This window comes from Neodiprion pinetum, chromosome 6 (genome assembly GCF_021155775.2).
Source record: "Neodiprion pinetum isolate iyNeoPine1 chromosome 6, iyNeoPine1.2, whole genome shotgun sequence".
Taxonomy (NCBI): Eukaryota; Metazoa; Arthropoda; class Insecta; order Hymenoptera; family Diprionidae; genus Neodiprion; species Neodiprion pinetum.
This window is the reverse complement of record NC_060237.1, coordinates 7,173,661-7,191,613: the sequence shown is the minus strand read 5'-3', so window position 1 is coordinate 7,191,613 and position 17,953 is coordinate 7,173,661. Positions and strand designations below refer to the sequence as shown.

The 17,953-nt window shown below is 45.4% G+C and overlaps 1 protein-coding gene across 2 annotated transcripts in view; it reads left to right on the top strand.

Annotated features, from left to right (window-relative positions):
• LOC124222008 (ankyrin repeat and SAM domain-containing protein 1A) overlaps window positions 1-4,797 on the top strand; it is an 80,785-nt gene extending 75,988 nt beyond the window's left edge. Inside the window, exon 15 of one of the 2 annotated variants that reach the window (XM_046632540.2) lies at window positions 693-4,797. In XM_046632540.2, coding sequence (XP_046488496.1) covers window positions 693-968 — 276 coding nt within the window. In that variant the 3' untranslated portion in view covers window positions 969-4,797. The remainder of the gene's footprint in view (window positions 1-692) is intronic. The other variant, XM_046632537.2, reaches the window with a different exon arrangement.
• The last annotated feature ends 13,156 nt before the right edge of the window (window positions 4,798-17,953 follow it).

The following is a 17,953-nucleotide window of genomic DNA, read 5'->3' as shown; positions in this document are numbered from 1 at the left end:
GACAATTAGACCTGCGTTCCCCGCGACAAGTACTAATTGCACGAGATTAAAAGCTCCGTTGTTATTAGCCCCCTGCACGCACAATTTCGAGTTTGATTTGCCGTTCGATGGTCCTCGACTCCCCTCGATTACATACCTATAGGTATATATAATAATCGTTCTAGGCGCGACAGAACGACTTTCCGAAGGCGAAGTTTCACAATACCCGGGAGCGGAGATAAACCATACACGTACCGAGTATACCTACTCATAGCGAGCAGAGCTACGGGCGAATTAAGTCGTCAGTGTCAGCGCGGAGCTGGTAAGCGCTGTATCAAATCGCGGATTATAATTGGCAGAAGCGGAGACACGTGCCGAGTCGATGTCGGACAGTGAAACCTGCCCTTATATTATTGTAATGGAATAATAAGTTTAATTCCGAACTCCATGGATACACCTATATTATGTATGGATATAATATCGCGTCGAATTACACGCGGCAATTGTGTCGCTCGGCCTGAGGCCTCGCCGATACGATGCCCCCGCATATACCCTGCGTCCCTCTTCAATCGGGCCCCCGGGCCCCGGGGCGCCAGACACGCGACCTCACGTGCCGCCGCGACGCCGCCCACCCTTGTCACCTTCCCAGCTATGATCGGCCCGCCTCGATCTACGCTTTAATAAAAACCTACTCACTTTTTTCGCCCGGACAGCTCCTCTCCGCACCAGCCGCACCCGGAAAGCTTTACTCGACGCGTGGCGGGCCAAAGGGAACGCCAGAATGGTCGACGAATCGATCTCACGCCGGCTTACGATCCTCGACGGGGTCAGGATTCGACGCCGGAAGAGCGAGGAGAACAAGGAGGAGATCAAGTGGGCCGAACTTCGCCGATATCCACGGATACGTCTTTCCGAGTTTCGTACTCCATTCCCACGGACCGCGTGCAAATCACCGTTTTTCAGTAATAGTGGTAGTCGGACTGTTGTAAAATCTTACGCAAAGTAGGTATATAGGTATATTCAGACAACATTTTCCGATTGAGGTATCGGCAAGATTTTATTGTGTCGAAAAATTCATCTTTTTCTTTAGAATTTTGCCCAAGTCACACCGTTTTATAAACAGTTTATCATAGAGATATTATTAATTGTAATCCGACCAACACCATATGTAGATGATTTTACGTTTTTCTCAATTTTTACACCCACTCGTTGAGTATGCTACACTGCGAGAGTATATTGTAATTTTCGGCATTTCACTCTATCGAAACTTAACTTCTTGAAATTTTGCTTTACCATAACTTAAATTAGGAACTTTTCAAATTCGGAACTTCAACCCCGCCTCACTCGAAGAGTTGATCCGATCCGCATTTCTGGAGCCTAAGAGCAGAGTGGCAACTATGCAGGGTATGCAGTAATTAATCGTAACCTAAATAATTAAAATGCGCACTGCCAGAGCGAACTGCAAAAACTGATCGTTTTGGCAACGCGACTGGTCGGAGGCGCGTGGCGTTGTTTCGCCGAGTCTCCCCCGCTGATCGCTGCACCCCCGCAAACGAGGAGAGAGAAGCTAGAAGGGTCCGCTCCAACCGGTTAAACGATTCGGGGCACGCGACCACGCGGACGTACATAGCACGACGGCTTCGCTCCATCGAATCTTATTTGCATTTGGTAATGACCCTTTGGTCCGGGGCTCGTTGCCCCCTGTTTCACCCCCTCGTCGCCCGGCCGTTGACGCTTCTATAAAGCTAAGGACATCACGCCGGGTCGATTTCACTCGCGTATGTCCCTAATTGCCTTGCGCGGTTAATTGCGATCTCACGTTTCCTGGTGCGATGCCCTTTCGCTCACTTTGCGACCTACGGACAGGTGATATTTGGTTTTCATTTCATTTGGCTGGAAGCGAAGACGCGTCTCAGACATGCGGGAACCGCTTCTATCGATATGTTGCCGATTGGAACGATTAATCTCGTGATTTGAAAAGTAGAACAGAAAATTGCCAGGTCAAGAGTCTTCGGGCCGAAGCGATATTTCGTTCCTGTGTACAGACGATATGACGTAATTGCAAGCTAAAGTTCGATCTTTCTGACCATAGAATTTACTTATTCTTTAGTCGGGAACTAACTATGGTACATGATATCAAAAAGCAGTTTGGTTTTCTTTGTACTAATTCAAAAATCTTTGGACGGCACGTTCAAAAATGGACATGAAAAGGATATTTAATCAACATAATTATATTGTAAAAATATTCAATACTGTAGGTAAAGAATAATCATTTTTACACAAATCTGTCATTTGTACCTAAAATTATCGCGCATCGGGTTCAAAGAAAATTTTGAGCACAACGGTAACACCTGCAATAATTATATACCTACTTGTATGTCTGTACGTAACGGAAGAATAGTTGTTGCGTGAGTTATTGAAAAATCGGAATAATCGGAAAAAAGTGAGTACAAGCACTCATGTGAGTTCGTTATGGGAACGGTTAAAGTTTCTTGTTATTTTATTGGTCTAGAATTGTCTAAGATCCATCATGCACTTACAGAATGGTATTTTCATGAAAATTTACCATCAAATGTCTGTCCTTTTAATTTCGCAGTAAACGATATACGAAGCAAGATTCAAATAGTCCAGAAGTAGACTGCAGTCTGGACTTCGTGACGCAGGATATGAAGTAGTGTCTTCACCAGACTGGCTTGCGGCTTGTGGAATAGTAGTTCACCCCGATACACCAAGCCTGTCGTGGGGGGGTTATAAAACACCGTTTGTGGCTTGACACAAGGGAAGATAAATTGTAGAATTCTTCCCGTAGCCGCGGCGGCCGCGGAGCGCAATATCGCGTATATTTACGGTCGAGTCTGCGGGGCGGAAAGTGGGTTGCAGGAGAGAGGCGAAGGGGGCGGGGGTGGCAGCTTCTTGCAGAAGAACGAGAGCCTACGGCGGTGCCGCTCAAAAAAACATTCAAATTAATCTCGCCCGAGTTGTCCCAATGATGGCGGCCAATGCCGCACAGCCAATTCGAGGATCGGAATATAAGAAGAAGGAGAAGAAGAAGAAGAAGATCTCTTCGGCATGTGGAAAATCCCTCCAGGAATTTCGTTGCAATATATAGAGAGGAGAAGAAAATCGGCACATGAGCGCGGAATGTGTACCCTTTCCAATTTTATCCTGCTGAAAAATGTCAGCCAGACTTTGGAAAATTCCTGGGGACTTCCTTTCTGCTTTGCATGCGTGTTTGCAGCCCGTACGGAGAACCGGAAGTGGCGTGGAAGCTCGACTGGAGCGAAATCATAATCCATTCCGCGGTCATAACCGAAGCAGAAAGAGGCAGAGAATCGCAGCGCCGTAAAGCGCACCAGACAAGAAATACGCGCAGTCGACGACGCTGTCCTTCCGCGGCGAAGGGAACTTGCCCCTAGTTTGTAAATGCAAAACCCCCATCAATTCACCCGCGGGCCAGTCATAAACTTACTGAATTATACTACGACCTTAGTCGCTTTGCAGTGCGCCACGGGACTCGCGGATATGTTCGCTCCTTTTTTCGCGTTACGAGCTGCGCCTCTTCCGCAAAATGCAAGCATTCGACCTGCTGCAGCTAGGCCGCGGAAATGCAACCGCTGTGCGGTTGCCAGGTTTTCCGAACGGCAGAATCAAAGGATTTGACGTTGTTATATTACGTTCTATGAATTTTTCGCTTCCTTTTTTGAACACGTAAGCCGGAAGCTGGATCGAAAAGGAACCCAGGAAACGAAAATTACCGTTGAAAAACAATGTTGACCTGAAATTGTAGATTTTAATCATGGAAGCAAATCGAAACTGGTTGAAAACAATCAAAAATAAAGCTACCGAGAAAACAGAATTGTTGCGGTTCAAAAAAATATTTTTTTGCAGATGCCGAAAAAATATGTTGCTGCGAATGATGTTTTTTTTATTTTTTCTATTTTTCCGAAGTAACGGAAGACTTGTTAAAACCAGGTAAAATCTAGTTTGATCAATAAAATACTTTTTTCACCACCCATAAATGAATAAGTATTATTTATACTTAACTCAAACACTCTTTTATCTAATTGGGTCTACTTAGATTCATTTCAAACTTGAAATCTTCATTTCCCGGTCAAGAGAAACAATTTCTTTTACTTTACGGACAAACTTCAATTATGGATCACAGACTCGATATAGCAGCTCATTTTCCAATAAAAACGCGGTAATTTTAATATTCAGGAAGGTAACTAAGTTTTTCAATCCTTCCGATATCCTCGTGATGATTTTTGGCTAATAATTTTCGACTTGCTAGTCACGCAGTCGGTATTCGGGCGGCTCCGAGGCGGGTTTTATGTTGCGGAAGTGACGAGTATACATTCGTTCGTTCGGTATTTCGGTATGTTTTTGTTTTTACCCGGGTTTTATTTACGACCGGATAGCAAGCCGGCCACAAATATGCGACGGGAGCGAGCGAAGCTAGCTAGCTAGCTAGTTCAAAACCCACCCCTACAGATCCGCGCCTCCACACAACGGTTAGAATTCTCTCGGGCCGGCCGCCGGCGTCATTTTGCGGTCTTTTTACATCCCGTAATAATTTTTTGGCACCGACGCCATCCCCCGATGTCTCGGGACCACGTAACTCGTAGCTGGAATCGTTGACGCGCGACTTTCCGCCCCGCGATTGTTTATTCGCATCCTTATCCTATTTTACTAACTTAATTTTCTCGATTCGTGAAGGGATCTCACAACGAATTTATTCATAAAAGAATCAATCAATTTTTATCAGTGTTATCAAAGTCAACCAGAATTGTATTGTATATCTTATGTACGTAAATAAATTCCGCCAAAATGATTATTGTTACAAAACGTTGAATAGCTCTTCGAGAATTTCTGCAGGTTTGCTAAAATACTCGACGTTCGTGATTTAATTCCATACATATGCATATGTACTGCATTACGGTTTTGGCGCGGATTTGCGCTGGTATGAAGAATGATTCGGAGCCCTTCAGGTAGGTGCCTGTAACATCGTCGATGACGTATAAGGGTGTTGCAAGCCTTGCTGGCGGACGAACCTGGCTGGCATTCCCGCATAATAAATCTCGGAGATATTTGTCGGGTGGGTGGTAAGCCGGTGTCAGGAGTTTCGGAGGGTTGAGGAAACATTTGTCTACGTTGGGAGGAGCCGGGCGTTGACGGGACGGCCTTCATCCATCAGCGTTCCCTGCAAACACATCAATCCGCCTGCACACTCGGCAAGCGTCGGAGGATTTTAAGGGCTCGCCAAGCGATCGGCGCTTCTTCGGGATCGGAATTCCTCCGCGAAACGAAAATCAAAAAAGGGAATACGAACCTAGCTGTCGGGAAAAGGGAGGAAAGGGTGCAGGGCGCGACGCCCTTCGTTGCCGCACGCGTCGCGACGCCTCTGCCACTTATCGATACGGCCTCGTTACGACGGATTCTCGTGGCTCGTAACGACTTATTAGACGAGCGACGGTCGGCAGCCCCGTCGTTCATTGCCGTCGTTATTTCGCTCTTCACGTCCCTGAAAGGCCGCCCTACGAGGAATACCTGCCACTCGTACGCTTTATAGGTGAGTTATTCAAGATGTCGGGTGCATATGCGAAAAGGTTGTCACAGGTATACGGATACTCAGGTTTGTGTCCTTTACGGAAACGTAACGCGAACACGTTCAGCTATCGAACGAAACGTTCCAACACTTGTTATTTTTTCTTTTTAAAGACGGAAATTTCTCCCGTATGCTGCGCTGCTCGTTAATTGCGAGCTAGTTGGACTGCGTTGCGTGAAAGAGACAGCTGGTACAGTTACCTACGTTGAACTCGATTACAGGCTCTAGGTTTTTTCCCGGGGTAACGTATAAGTTGAATTTAATTTTTTTTCAAATTCAAGATTTAACTTTACGGTTTTTTATGCTCAATAAAAATTCAGCTTCAGGCTGTATTCGTATATAAGGTTACAGGGGCACATTTAATGTTCATTGTTTGAGAACATTAAATCCATACCGCGATCTCAGATTATATCATTGCAAATAGTATAATTGATGAAATAAATCTTGCTTTTCGGTCGAGTTTCTCTCAAAATCAGAGTCAAAGTTTCTTGGAGAATTGGTTCAGGTTGAGGGATTATAATATACTGTATCAATATCTGTAAAGTGTATTTTATTTTTCAATTCTCCGCCGCTTTATATTAGATATACCTGTAACGTAGAGTTATAATATAAATCGAGGAGATGCAATGCGGAGGCAGATTTTCTTAGCTGCATAAATCTCACGCGGTTTGTTTCCGACGGTTTTCCCCCTCTCTATTTTCAAGGGGGCAGACAAAACAAAATAACTCAATTAAAGAATTTCCATGAAGCCAGCAGCTGCACATAGGTATATATAATAATATATGTATACGTATAACTATAAGGGAGAATGCAAGTTACTCGGAGATACATATTTATGATTTGATCATTCTCACCGCGGTGGAATTATATCTGGATGGAAATCGAGGAGCAGCGCGTGAGTCGGCCAGCCGTAGGATAAATCCAGGGGCCACGGAACGATGCGGAGTTTGCAAGCCGCCCCAAGAATCTCGAGAGATCCGTAATACTTTATCTTGATATTATTGTACCAGCCATTTTTATTTTTCACCTTCCACCTTCTTCGGTAATATAAGAAAAGTATTGGATTCGCTCGAAATCACTTTTTTTGATTTCAGTGAATCCTTACGTATTCGAACCTCTACAATCCGATAAACAGGCCTTTAGAAAAATGTCGGTCTGTCGGTATATACGGCTCGATGACAAAATTTGAAACTTATAGGATTTCACAACCAAATGATAGGTATCAAAAATTGCCATGTCCCGTTTAATTTGAACTTACGGTTTTACCGGAAATGAATCAATTCTCAATGTTTAATCCACAAATTTATACTTTTTCCTCCTGAATACTTTTCCTGAACAAACGATTATGTTTTACCCAGTTTGTGTATTTATTTTGTCAAATTTATAAACATTTTGTTTTCAGAAAGTTTTTTTTTTTTCAGTTCCTCTTTCGAAACTTTTTTATTTCGCTGACAGGTCCTATCGGTTTTAGATTTTTCACTCGACCGTTCTCGAGATCATCCGCGGAAGTTTGTCGGACATACCGACAGACTCTTCCCGTTTCATGGTATGGTATTTTTATTCCTATAGTCAAATCATGCGAAAACGAGAACAAATTTCACGCGGTTCGATTCCCGGTGCACGAACCCACGAATTTGGTATTAATAATAAAAAGGAAAAGAAAAGGTGCGACGTAAGAATTTAAGCACCGTTCGTTTCTCGTGAGACAAAGGAGAAATAAAATCTCTTTACGCATTACCGACGCCATTTTTCCGTCGCCCATCTTTCGGCTGTGTTTTTAATTACAGTTACAAAACGTACTTACACAACGGCCATCGCAAAAAAAGAAGCAACTCCCTGGGTGGTGAAGGATGTATAAGGTGGGTACGGTTATACGCGCTGAACGTGCAACGCGTAAAAGTCGCGGCGTCGAAGGGTGCCGCAAGAAGAAGGAAGTGGGGAAGGGCAAAAAAATAGCGAGGTATAACTTTTGGGGAGGCGCAACCAGCCGAGATCCCTTTTCCTATCCGCGGGGATAATACGAAGGGCGAAAGGAGGAAAGATGCGAACGTCGAGGAAAGGCGGGGGCGAAGAAGCCGAACTAGGGGGGGAGAGAGAGGGAGAGGGGTGAGCGGGAGGGGCGGGAAGGCAAAGAGGGCAGCGCGGTTGGATTTCATTTCGTCTCGTCCCTTTGATGTCTCTGATGCGTGGCGCTGGCCCGCTTCTGCCTTTTTAACAAACTCATCTCCTCAGCAGCCCTTAATCTCCGCCCTTCAACTTTCCCTTTTTTCCATCCCTCCTCCCTCTTCTCTCGTCTCTCTTCCCTCCCTCCCTCCCTCCCTCCCTCCCTCCCGCCGTTTCCTTCCCCTCCTCCAACCCTTCGCGACCGCCTTACCTACCCTAATGCCCTGCAGCACGTTGCGCCGTGAAGGCATTTCTCGCCGCAGTGCAGTCCCCGTTTCGAAGGGCTCCCACCGGCACTTATTACCAGCAGCCACGTGACGCCGGCAAATTATTACCCCTGCACCGTCGCTATCGTTTAGGAACATCGGAATACCCGTTCCTGACTTTTCGCGCGTTCGAGGATAGCGATGAAAAGGGGCGTGCGTGGTTGTATCCACTAGGATAATTTTTCAAGGAATTGTATCAATTTGTTGTTACCGGGCGAAATTTCGTTTCATTATTACAGCTATACGTACGTGTGATATAAATATCGTACGTGTATACACGTATGTGTGTGTAGGTAATATCGCACGGCGCTCGATGGCTGGAACTCGCAGGTACGAGCGACTGCGTCGTTGACGAGAAGTTATTAGATCCCCCTTCTGCTTTCTCTCAGTTCCTGGGGGTAACGGATGAAACTGCTTTTGTGATCGCTCCGGAGCTGCGTGGTCTTCCGGCTCGTCGGGCGCAGGTGTTTACGACGAGGAAAGTCCCCGAGTGCTTTTTCTTTATATTTGCTTCCCTTCCTTCTTCTTCCTTCCTTATATTCTTGTTCTTATTATTCTTCTTCTTTTGCTTCGCACTCGGCTCCTGCAGTCAACGTCCACCGAAGACGAGGCGTCATCTATTTTCTTTCAACAGCAGAATCCAGTCGTCTAAAACTTATACCCCGCACTTGGGAAGTAAGGATTTTTACCCCGTGCACGCGTTCAAATCGCGTGACCTGTATTTACAGGTCCTGCCGGTTAATGCACGCGGGTGAAAAACATGACATCCGAAACCGATGTGGTCTCATTATTCTAACTCTTGGAAATGGAGTTTCTTCACATCGATTTTCCTTATCTTTTCGTTCGTCACTGTGACGGATCTTCTGCACCGGCGTTTGGTTATTCATGCGTTTGCCAATTTTCCGCATACTAGTCATCGCGCAGTCGATGATGGGCGATTTTTTGGTGTTCGATAGGGTCGAGAAAAAATTACATCTACGCGTACTCTTATCGTTAGTGATTTTTAATTGTCTGTATCCACGCGTATATGGGATATACCAAAGAATCAGATATTTTTCAGGTGAGAAGTACATGTATTGAGATTCTAAAAATTGGCGAAATGTTCGACAAGTATTTTCAAGTAAAACCTGATCCAAACAAAGTTTGTTGTGTAATGAACCGAATGAGTTACTTTTACTGCTGACGATACTTGTTTAACGAGTAGGATAAAAAAGATAGAAATATCAGAACATAAAAAGTTTACGATATCGAATTTTCAAAGACGAGAAAATCTGCTTTATAGAATTTCAAAACGTGAAAAGCCAGAATATAGAATCGTCAGAATCCGTACTTTGACATTCCTTGCTTTTCCTTTCTAAATTTTCACGTTTCTGTCCTTCAACTTTCTAGATTTAAAAATTCTGTAATAAAATGTACTTTACAGAGTTTTTGAAAATTCAACACCGTGAGCCTTTTATCTTCTAGTCCTTGTGCATTGTCACCCTCACCCTTTGCGAACGAAAATCATTAGAAAATCGATCTGAATCTTGGGTAACATTGAGATATAGATCCCAAAAAATAGTGGTTTAAATTTTATGTCGATCGTTCGCTGAAAATTGGTACAATCGGCCGACAGTCGGGTGAAAATAAGCGACGCCGAAAGCTGCGGTCGTATTTCAAAATCGGTCAATTACATCCATCGACGGAAATCGTCGATGTAAGAGAGAAATATCGAGGCTTGGCGCCGGTGCGGGAGGGCGAGGAACGGGGTTGTAAAGAGAAGGTTCGAGGGGTGAGAACGGACACGTGCTCGGCTCGAGTATCGCTGTACATTATTAGCGTGAAAGGCGTCCGCAAGACCGTGGATTCGCGGAGGTGCCGGGAAACAGGGCAGCGCCCAGCCTTTCGGCGGCGATTCGATTTAGTCGGGTTGGGGTTAGGCTTGTTAGAGAGAAGGATCCGGCCGCTGCGGCACGCGACGCCGCCGCTTGGCCGTTCCCCGGGGGCCTCGGGACTCCCTCGGCAACAATAACGCCGCGACGCGATCGCGTCTCGTTAACAAGCCTTTATTTCGTTAAATTTGCATTTATCGCCCGGCCGTTACGCTGCAAAACGACCGTTTCAACGCTCCCCGTACCCCAATTTCAAACGGATTATATCATTCCTTTGCGCACGTGATTATTACACCGCGTTCCGAGCTGGTATAGTCGACACATAACATGTCATAAGCTTCCTTCTTTCGTTCGCCAGTCCATCGAATTACTTAGCAGGGATTCAGAGAATACAATCTCAGGCTTATAAATACAGGGTCAGCCTCTTCGATCGAGACGATGTTAAATTCACAGAAAATATCCTAAAAGTAGCGTTAGAAACTCGTTTGCTTTGAAAGCGCCACAACTTTGAAACGAGCTTTTTCGCTGTATTTAAACATGCTCACACTACCTCTCAATATGTACAATGATTGTACTTGACATCATTATTTTCCAACTTTTAAAGAAAAATGTATACAACACCGGTAAATATTCATCACGAACTGATCGAAGCGATTAAACTTTGCGGCCAGAGATATTAAATTTGATTTCATAGTCAGGGTAATCGCGTTAAGGGTGTTCTAATCAATACCATGACCCGCATTCTCGAATTTTAATAGTAGATGTTCCATTAGAGTTTTCGAGACATTAGAAGAAGCAAAAAATTCACTGTCGAAAGCCAAAAACCCTAGTTACCTAATTTATTTTTAGGGTTTATTGGGGCAGAGCTTACACTTAAGACAGGAGTCTGACGTTATGGGTAAATTTTTCGAAATTCGTTTCGATATATTCTATCCTACGGAAGCAACAAGATCTGCGAATGACCCGCATATATTACGGACTACCTTGACAGATATACAGCTTAAAGTATTTTCCGCCCCGAGTCACTGCTAGTAAAATGATAATCGATACTCGGTCGGGATTGATTATCGGTGAATCGTGTTCGACGCATGATGCGAAGGCATCGAGGCATCGAGGCATCGAGGCATTAGCGAGGACCGCTGCTGGAAGGCCTAGCGCGTCGCGCAGCGGGTATTTCTGAGGGCGCGGGTTAGCGGGGCCTGGATTGGGAGATTTGGCGCAGGGGGGGTGGGGTGGTGGGGGGTGGATACCGGGGGCAGAGAAGGATTTCACGGAAGGCTGCCCCCGAATGGACGCGTCTCCCGCAGCCCTGCCGCTGACAGCCACGAATTGGAATCGCATCGGCATCGCTCGATAGCCGTTCTGGCCTACCTACCAAAACCCACCGAAAGCTCTCCGAGCAGCGACGTATTCCGGTTGCAGGGAGCGGCGGCTGATGTGCCTCCGGTATTCCATCCGCAGAGAGATGCGTCTCCGATAGTCGGCTTTACGGGAGATTGAGAGATACGAATCCACGGATAGGTATGATTCGGAACCCTCCCTGCCGAACTCGGGGGGAAGAACGTCCTGGGCGACGATGCGTACGGAGTGACGGACGTTCGGAAAAGAGTCCGCAGGGCCCTGGTTCTCATCCATGCCCGATGTCAGGAGGTCACATTCCCCTACATGTATAAACATTTACAAATACCCGTCAAACTTGACCCCTTAGGATTAGCCGCGGCCACTTTCCAATGGGCTAAAGTCCGTTTGCTCGTCGAGTGCGGACCCTGAAGAGACGCCGCATGTACGTCCTTGAGAATATCCGGGATCAGGGTCACCGCTCGTCCTTCGACCTGTGACGCTGTTTATTATTCAATCACCGATACCTGTTCCAGATTCTCGACTGTAACTCCTTTTTCTGGGGATATTTCACTTCTTTTACTTGTTTCAACGTATGCTCGACCTACGGTTGCGAGATCCGACAAGTACTTGCAGTGACGGTGACCTTTGTACCGTCCGCGAACTCGTGGCCACATTGCATTTCTCTAAACCGCATCGAAGTATGGAATGGAAACGTGAAGTAGAAGAGGGGTTTTCGTACACGTGTACCTATCTTCGAATTGATACGTATGAGTGGAATTAGGACGTTGTAGGAGAACGATGATAAGAACAGAAATACCTTGAAAATTGTTACGCGTATCCTGTCTATACCTGTATTATAAATATACCCGCATCATAATTGGTAGAGAAAGAGAGAGACTGGAGAAGATACATTGAAAAAAGCACAGAAGAACGGGCGCAGAGGGATGGGCACGGTGCGGGTATAACACTATACACGAGACACGGCGCACACTGCAACACAATCCCGGAGATTCGTCTGCTTCGATGGATTTTAAAAGATCTCAGAGATTATTACTTCTTCTTCTCGTCCTTCGCCTCTTTCGTTTTTCCTCCCTCCACCTCTCCATCTCCCTCTTTTTCATTTTCATTCTTCTATTATTATTTCAGAGGAGTGCGTGGCGCGGAGAACCCGGCCGAACGGACGGACCCGGACGGTCCGTGCAGGGTTAGGGTAGGGTAGGTAGGCTCGTTGGTTTCCCGCGGAGAGTATCGGCTCGCATTCAGGCTCACCGTCATGGAAGTAACTCCGGGACAACGGGGCCGCGCGATGACGGCGAGTTTGAATCCGTCGAGTGGAGATCCGCACCAGATGCTGCCTGGCTGTCTGTCTCTCTGCCCGATGCGCCTCTTTTGCCTCTTGGCTCCGATCCCGCCTCCGAGGACGATGCTTTTTCCCCCTTTCGCAGCCCCGCGATCCCGAATCTCGCCACTAGAATTGTCCCGCAATTATCTCCTCGGCACTCGTAGAAACGCAATGCCCATCGTTCGACTTTTCTCCTCTTAACGCATCGCGATGACCTCGACTAATATCGCCGAGGGGTATAGCCTACGCGATTAGAAAGCTGGACATTGTCCACTCTTCTTCGTCTTCTTCCCCTTCTTCTTCTTCGTGTTCACCCTTTCCCAGTCAACCCCGATTTTTCCTCGCTGTTGACCACTCGCTTTCCCCTGTACAATAGAACAGTTTAGGATAATCTATTAAGTTCCCGGAAAACCCGCCCACCCCGGACTCAATAAGGATTATATCCCCATTCGGAACCCTTTATCGACTATTAACTGCAGTTCACGTAACCAACAAACTTACGGCTCCCCGGTACATTGTGGCAAAATTCTTTCCGGATGTGATCGCACGAATAATGAGCGTGCGAGAATCACAATGGCTTCGGTCTGCAGCGTCTGTTTCATTTTTCACTTTTCATTCCCTTCTGCCGGATTGTTTTCTTTTTCTTTTCTTTTCTTTTCTTTTTTTTTTTTTTCATTTCCATTTTTTTCGTTCACCATTATTTTTTCCTGTCGCAAGGCATCGAGATGAGCTGTATGAATAGAGCCACATTATCACATTTTTACCCTGGCTCCTCTCGCCAGTCTTTCCGGTGTTATCGCAACGTTGCTGAGCTGCTCGCGCGCTTTGCTGCGAGATAAAGGGGGACGAAGGAAGAAATTAAGGGAACGGGTGGTGTCGGTTGCTCTTTGCTAGATTGTGCGCCACGTAGAAAAGGTATCCGCGAGATTAAAATACCACGTTTCAAAATTATTACCCACACAGCAATTCCTTTGTGCTCGTATAACGGTGTCGCCATTGTCTTTCGAGTTACGTATGACGATAATTTGCGGACTGCAGATGAAACACCCGGCGGAGATTGAGGAAAGAAAAAACACATCCGCCTACGACTCGAGCCAAAAAGTACACAACGTATCTCGAGATTCTTCACTTTTATACGAAATTCCATGTTCGTAACGTGCATTGTTTTAAAAGCGGGTCGATTCCATCGGCGACGAAACAATCGGAAAGTAAAGGCCGCGGATGATACCGGGACGGTATAAGGTGTCTTATCGCAAACATCGATCACAATGCCTGTTCGATCTCCCGAGCAGCTTTCATACAGCTCAGAATCCTCGAAATGCTAAAAGCAATTTCTACTCCGCCGGGATCTCGGCGGCGGTTCGGTCGTGGGTGTGTTTTTCGACCCGCACCCAAATCGGATTGAAGTCAAGGATTTCCACGGTCTCTCCGTGCGTTTGAACGTTTTTTTTATGTGCAGATAGATCCGTCCATTTACTCGGTTGTACATGAACCTCTGACGTTCGCATTCCACGCGTTACGTATACCGAGATATTATTAAGTATCATCCGACTTTTGCCACGACGATGGTTTTCCGCGCCCTTTGGAGAACGCGTTTCGGGAACTTCGAACCATCAATTTATGAACCGCGAATGACCCTGCTCAATAATAGCTCGGGAATAATAAAAAAAGTTGTCGTAAAACAGTTTTACGGCGATAAGTGGCGGGGTAAACTTATATCGCGATTTATTCGAGATATTCCTATTAACTATGCACTCCGATTCAACTGTAATTCTTACACGTGTACCGTCGTAAACCCCGATCTTCCTGCAGAATTGGTTATAGGGTGAAACCATAATGCCTCCACGATCGCTGGTTGATTTCCGACAATGCTTCGCTCGGTATAATAGCATAACAGCATAATGGCGGGTGCATGCGGTTCGTCCATTATTATACGCCTAGACTGATATAATCTGCGGTCGCAGGTAAGTCGGTATACCTATACGTATACTCGCGTGCATGCTCCGCGGAGTGCTACCTGAAACAGGGGAATTCGGCAGATGCAGGGGATAAAGTTAAAGAGCCGACGCGTGTAATTGCGGAAAAGTGATTGGAAACTGCCGGCAAGCATCGCGCAGGCATCAAACCGGAACGCGCATTTCGGGTTCGGGTGAACGCTCGCGGGGAAAAATCACGGTCGCGAATTAGTCAGGTGAAACGAGTCCCAAAATGGGTATTCGGGAAGAAGGCGTTATTGTACGCGGCGAGAGACGCGTCTGTATCGGCAAAAAGCTCGGCTTAAGGCCGCAGGCGACACAACGGACCGGCTGATCCTCCGTGTCCTCCGGAGCGTGCCGTGCTTGCGGGAATCTCTGGGTCGAAATCATCCTTCGCACAGGGACGACGATCCTGGAACCGCGAGGATATTAGTGGTGGGCCCAAGGCCAACTTGGCATGGCATACTTCTCGCCCGCGGCTCTGTGTCGCAACAAACCCTCCGCGCCAATTCAGATTCGCAAGTCGACCGGAAACACCTGGGCAACCTTTATTCTTTTCGTATTTTCACCTATAAACCAATGTTCCGCAAGACCAATGTCACCCGGGAACTTCTACCCTCGCCTAGGGGTGAGACAGCTGAGCAAATTCGTTGCACGTACTTGCACGTATCGATGGTATAGTAAATTAACTGTAATCGAGATCGAATTTACTGCATCACCGCGGCACTCGTCGTCTTAATGCTAATACACTCTTCGTACACAAGGTACCGCATGGTCTTGGAAACATGTGGTATAATACCGTTATAAAGGGTGAAATCAACTCTATGCTCCTGTTTCTGATCTGGTATTCATTGCAGATAAAAGACATATACACACCTTCGCGTGTTCATCAAAGGAATAAGTTTGCCGTGTTGACCCAGTTTAGTGTAAAAACAGTCTTGTTTCTGGCTATCAACAGGAAACGTATACAGGTATTGAGACCAAATAACATTTTCCTCTGGCTTTTACTTTTCGTCTATTTGGTCATTTATTTTCGCTCAGGTACCCCATTTTATTTTTATAACGGCTTGACTTTAGCTACAATACAATTACACACGAGCTTGATGACGACCAGCCTGAAGTGAATGATTCCAATTCTGGTGAGAAATTGGATAATTCAAAATATCCGAATTTCAGTGTACCCAATAACGCAAACTTTGCGATAGTGTAAATTATGTATATGGGATATTTGAAAGAGACTCTTAGAATCGCAGTTCAATTTAAAAAGTTTATTCATTTCAATATTTACAATCAAATCATTTCGTACAGTGTATACAATAAGCTCGTACAATAATTTCTACAGATTTACAGAATACGGAAATAATGGGATTGAGATAAGAAGATGAAGAGAAGATGAGCGAAATAATTGGCAGGATCGAGACGAAGAGGTCCACTATGGGCGATCTGAAAACATCAGATGACAGTGTAAGAGTATTTCAGACGTTTGGAAACGATTGTCGAGTTTAAAATTCAACTTAGTCTCTTTATTTCAACGTTACAATGAGATTATTTTTATCGGTGTATACAATAAAATCGTATATCGCAATGTCTGCAAAGTAACAGAATACGAAAACGATGGGTCTGTGAGAAGAGGATAAATCTGAGACGAGCGTAATAACTGGCAGTATCAAAACGAAGAAGTCAACTAAGGACGTCTCTTAACGGGGGTCAGCAGAACGAGGAGGCGGCTCGGCTCGCATGTCCTGTTCATCGCGCAAAATCTGCAATACATCATTTTCGGCTGGGATGATCTTACGGTAGATTTACCATTTGTACAGTTTATGGGCGACGGTCTGGCCCATAAACTTGGCTGGCAATGACGGCAGCCCGTGGCAGAGTTGGGTAAGCAGCGGTTGGAGTCGGAGTTGGAGTTGGAGTTGGAATTGGCGCTGGCCGAGGCGAGGGTAGCTGGGGGATTTTGCTGCTGCAGCGACGTTTGCTCCCGGAGTAACGTATCGCCGCGCCCTCGGGGTAGGAGTCGAGTCACCCCCGTCAACCGTATCACCGACGGTCCTAGGATACCGCCGAAAGAGAGAGAGAGAAAGAGAAAGAAAGAGAGAGAGAGAGAGAGAGAGAGAAAGAGAGAAATCGACTTCGGTTCTCTCCGCCAACGCCGTACGGGGGAGAATGGAAATTAAATGTGCAGTGGGCCGTTTCCCTGATTGATTTGTATTCTAATCTCGCCGTGCTCTATATGTTCGTATTGAGTGTATGTCCGGACCTACATACATCCTTAGATTTCTACATCTTATGTCGGCAATTAAGGAATGAAAAATTTATGCTCGTATACCTACGTTTTTTGGTACACGGATGAAATTTATTATATTTCAGCAAAATTGGTTGACATAATAGGGCTTCGCATAAGTGCACGTTTTATGTTGTACGTAATTGTTGTTGTTGTCGACCGGGTTAAATCATTTTTGTCACATATACTAATTATAAGAAATAACTTTGGAATTGAAAGATCAATCCATGTGCATTTTTATGTATGTTTTAATTTTCCCGATTATCAAGGTGAACGCGTACGTGTTGGCATCTGTTGAGGACAGGATGAATTTGGGGTGAATAACGTCGATGAATGAGGTGTCACGATGTCGACGTTACCGAGACTAAAGAAAACTGAGCTTGTCCGCAAGGCTTTTACTGTATAGTAACAAGTGCTTGCAAGCCAGCGGTAGGTAAGCACCACCGCTGCTTTACCAGCGAAAGCTTCCGGATTGAACCATCACTGGCAGTGGTAGTAATTCCTTTTGGTATCTTTCAGATTGTTTCGATTTTTGGCAAAGACATTGATGTACATTAATCAGAGTATGTAAGTAAAGCTGTAGACGAAAGAAATTATCCTTCTGGTATGTTTCAATTTTGGTTAACAGGGTTGACATGCGTAAGATACGTATGAATTTCAGGAAACTTGGATAGGAACGATCACAGGTCTGCATGTGGCAATCGATGATTTGTAGGGATCTTCGAGAACTACTCTTAAGCAGAATTTAATTCGAGCATCAATGATTTGCGGAATTTTCTTTCCACATCGGGCCCTGTGAAATCCAAACGAAGACATAAAGAACAGTTAAGGATCTAGAAACAGCTAGAAAGGTACAAAGAATATACGGGGAAATTTTTCCTTTTTGGCTGTTGCACGCAGGCGTCTCTACACTGCGCCCAATCGATTTCTCTCGCAAAATTACGTCGGAATAGTGCCACAAAGAATTGATTCCAGCACTTTTCAAAATCGCGAAAATTTTCGGTAAAAATGCAAAGGGGTTAGATTCAGATTTAGATTTAGATTTATTTAGAACATTATTCCTACTTTCTACATGTACATTGTATCGTAATTTTTATCGATGTTGTTTACAGTCTTCCATTCCTGA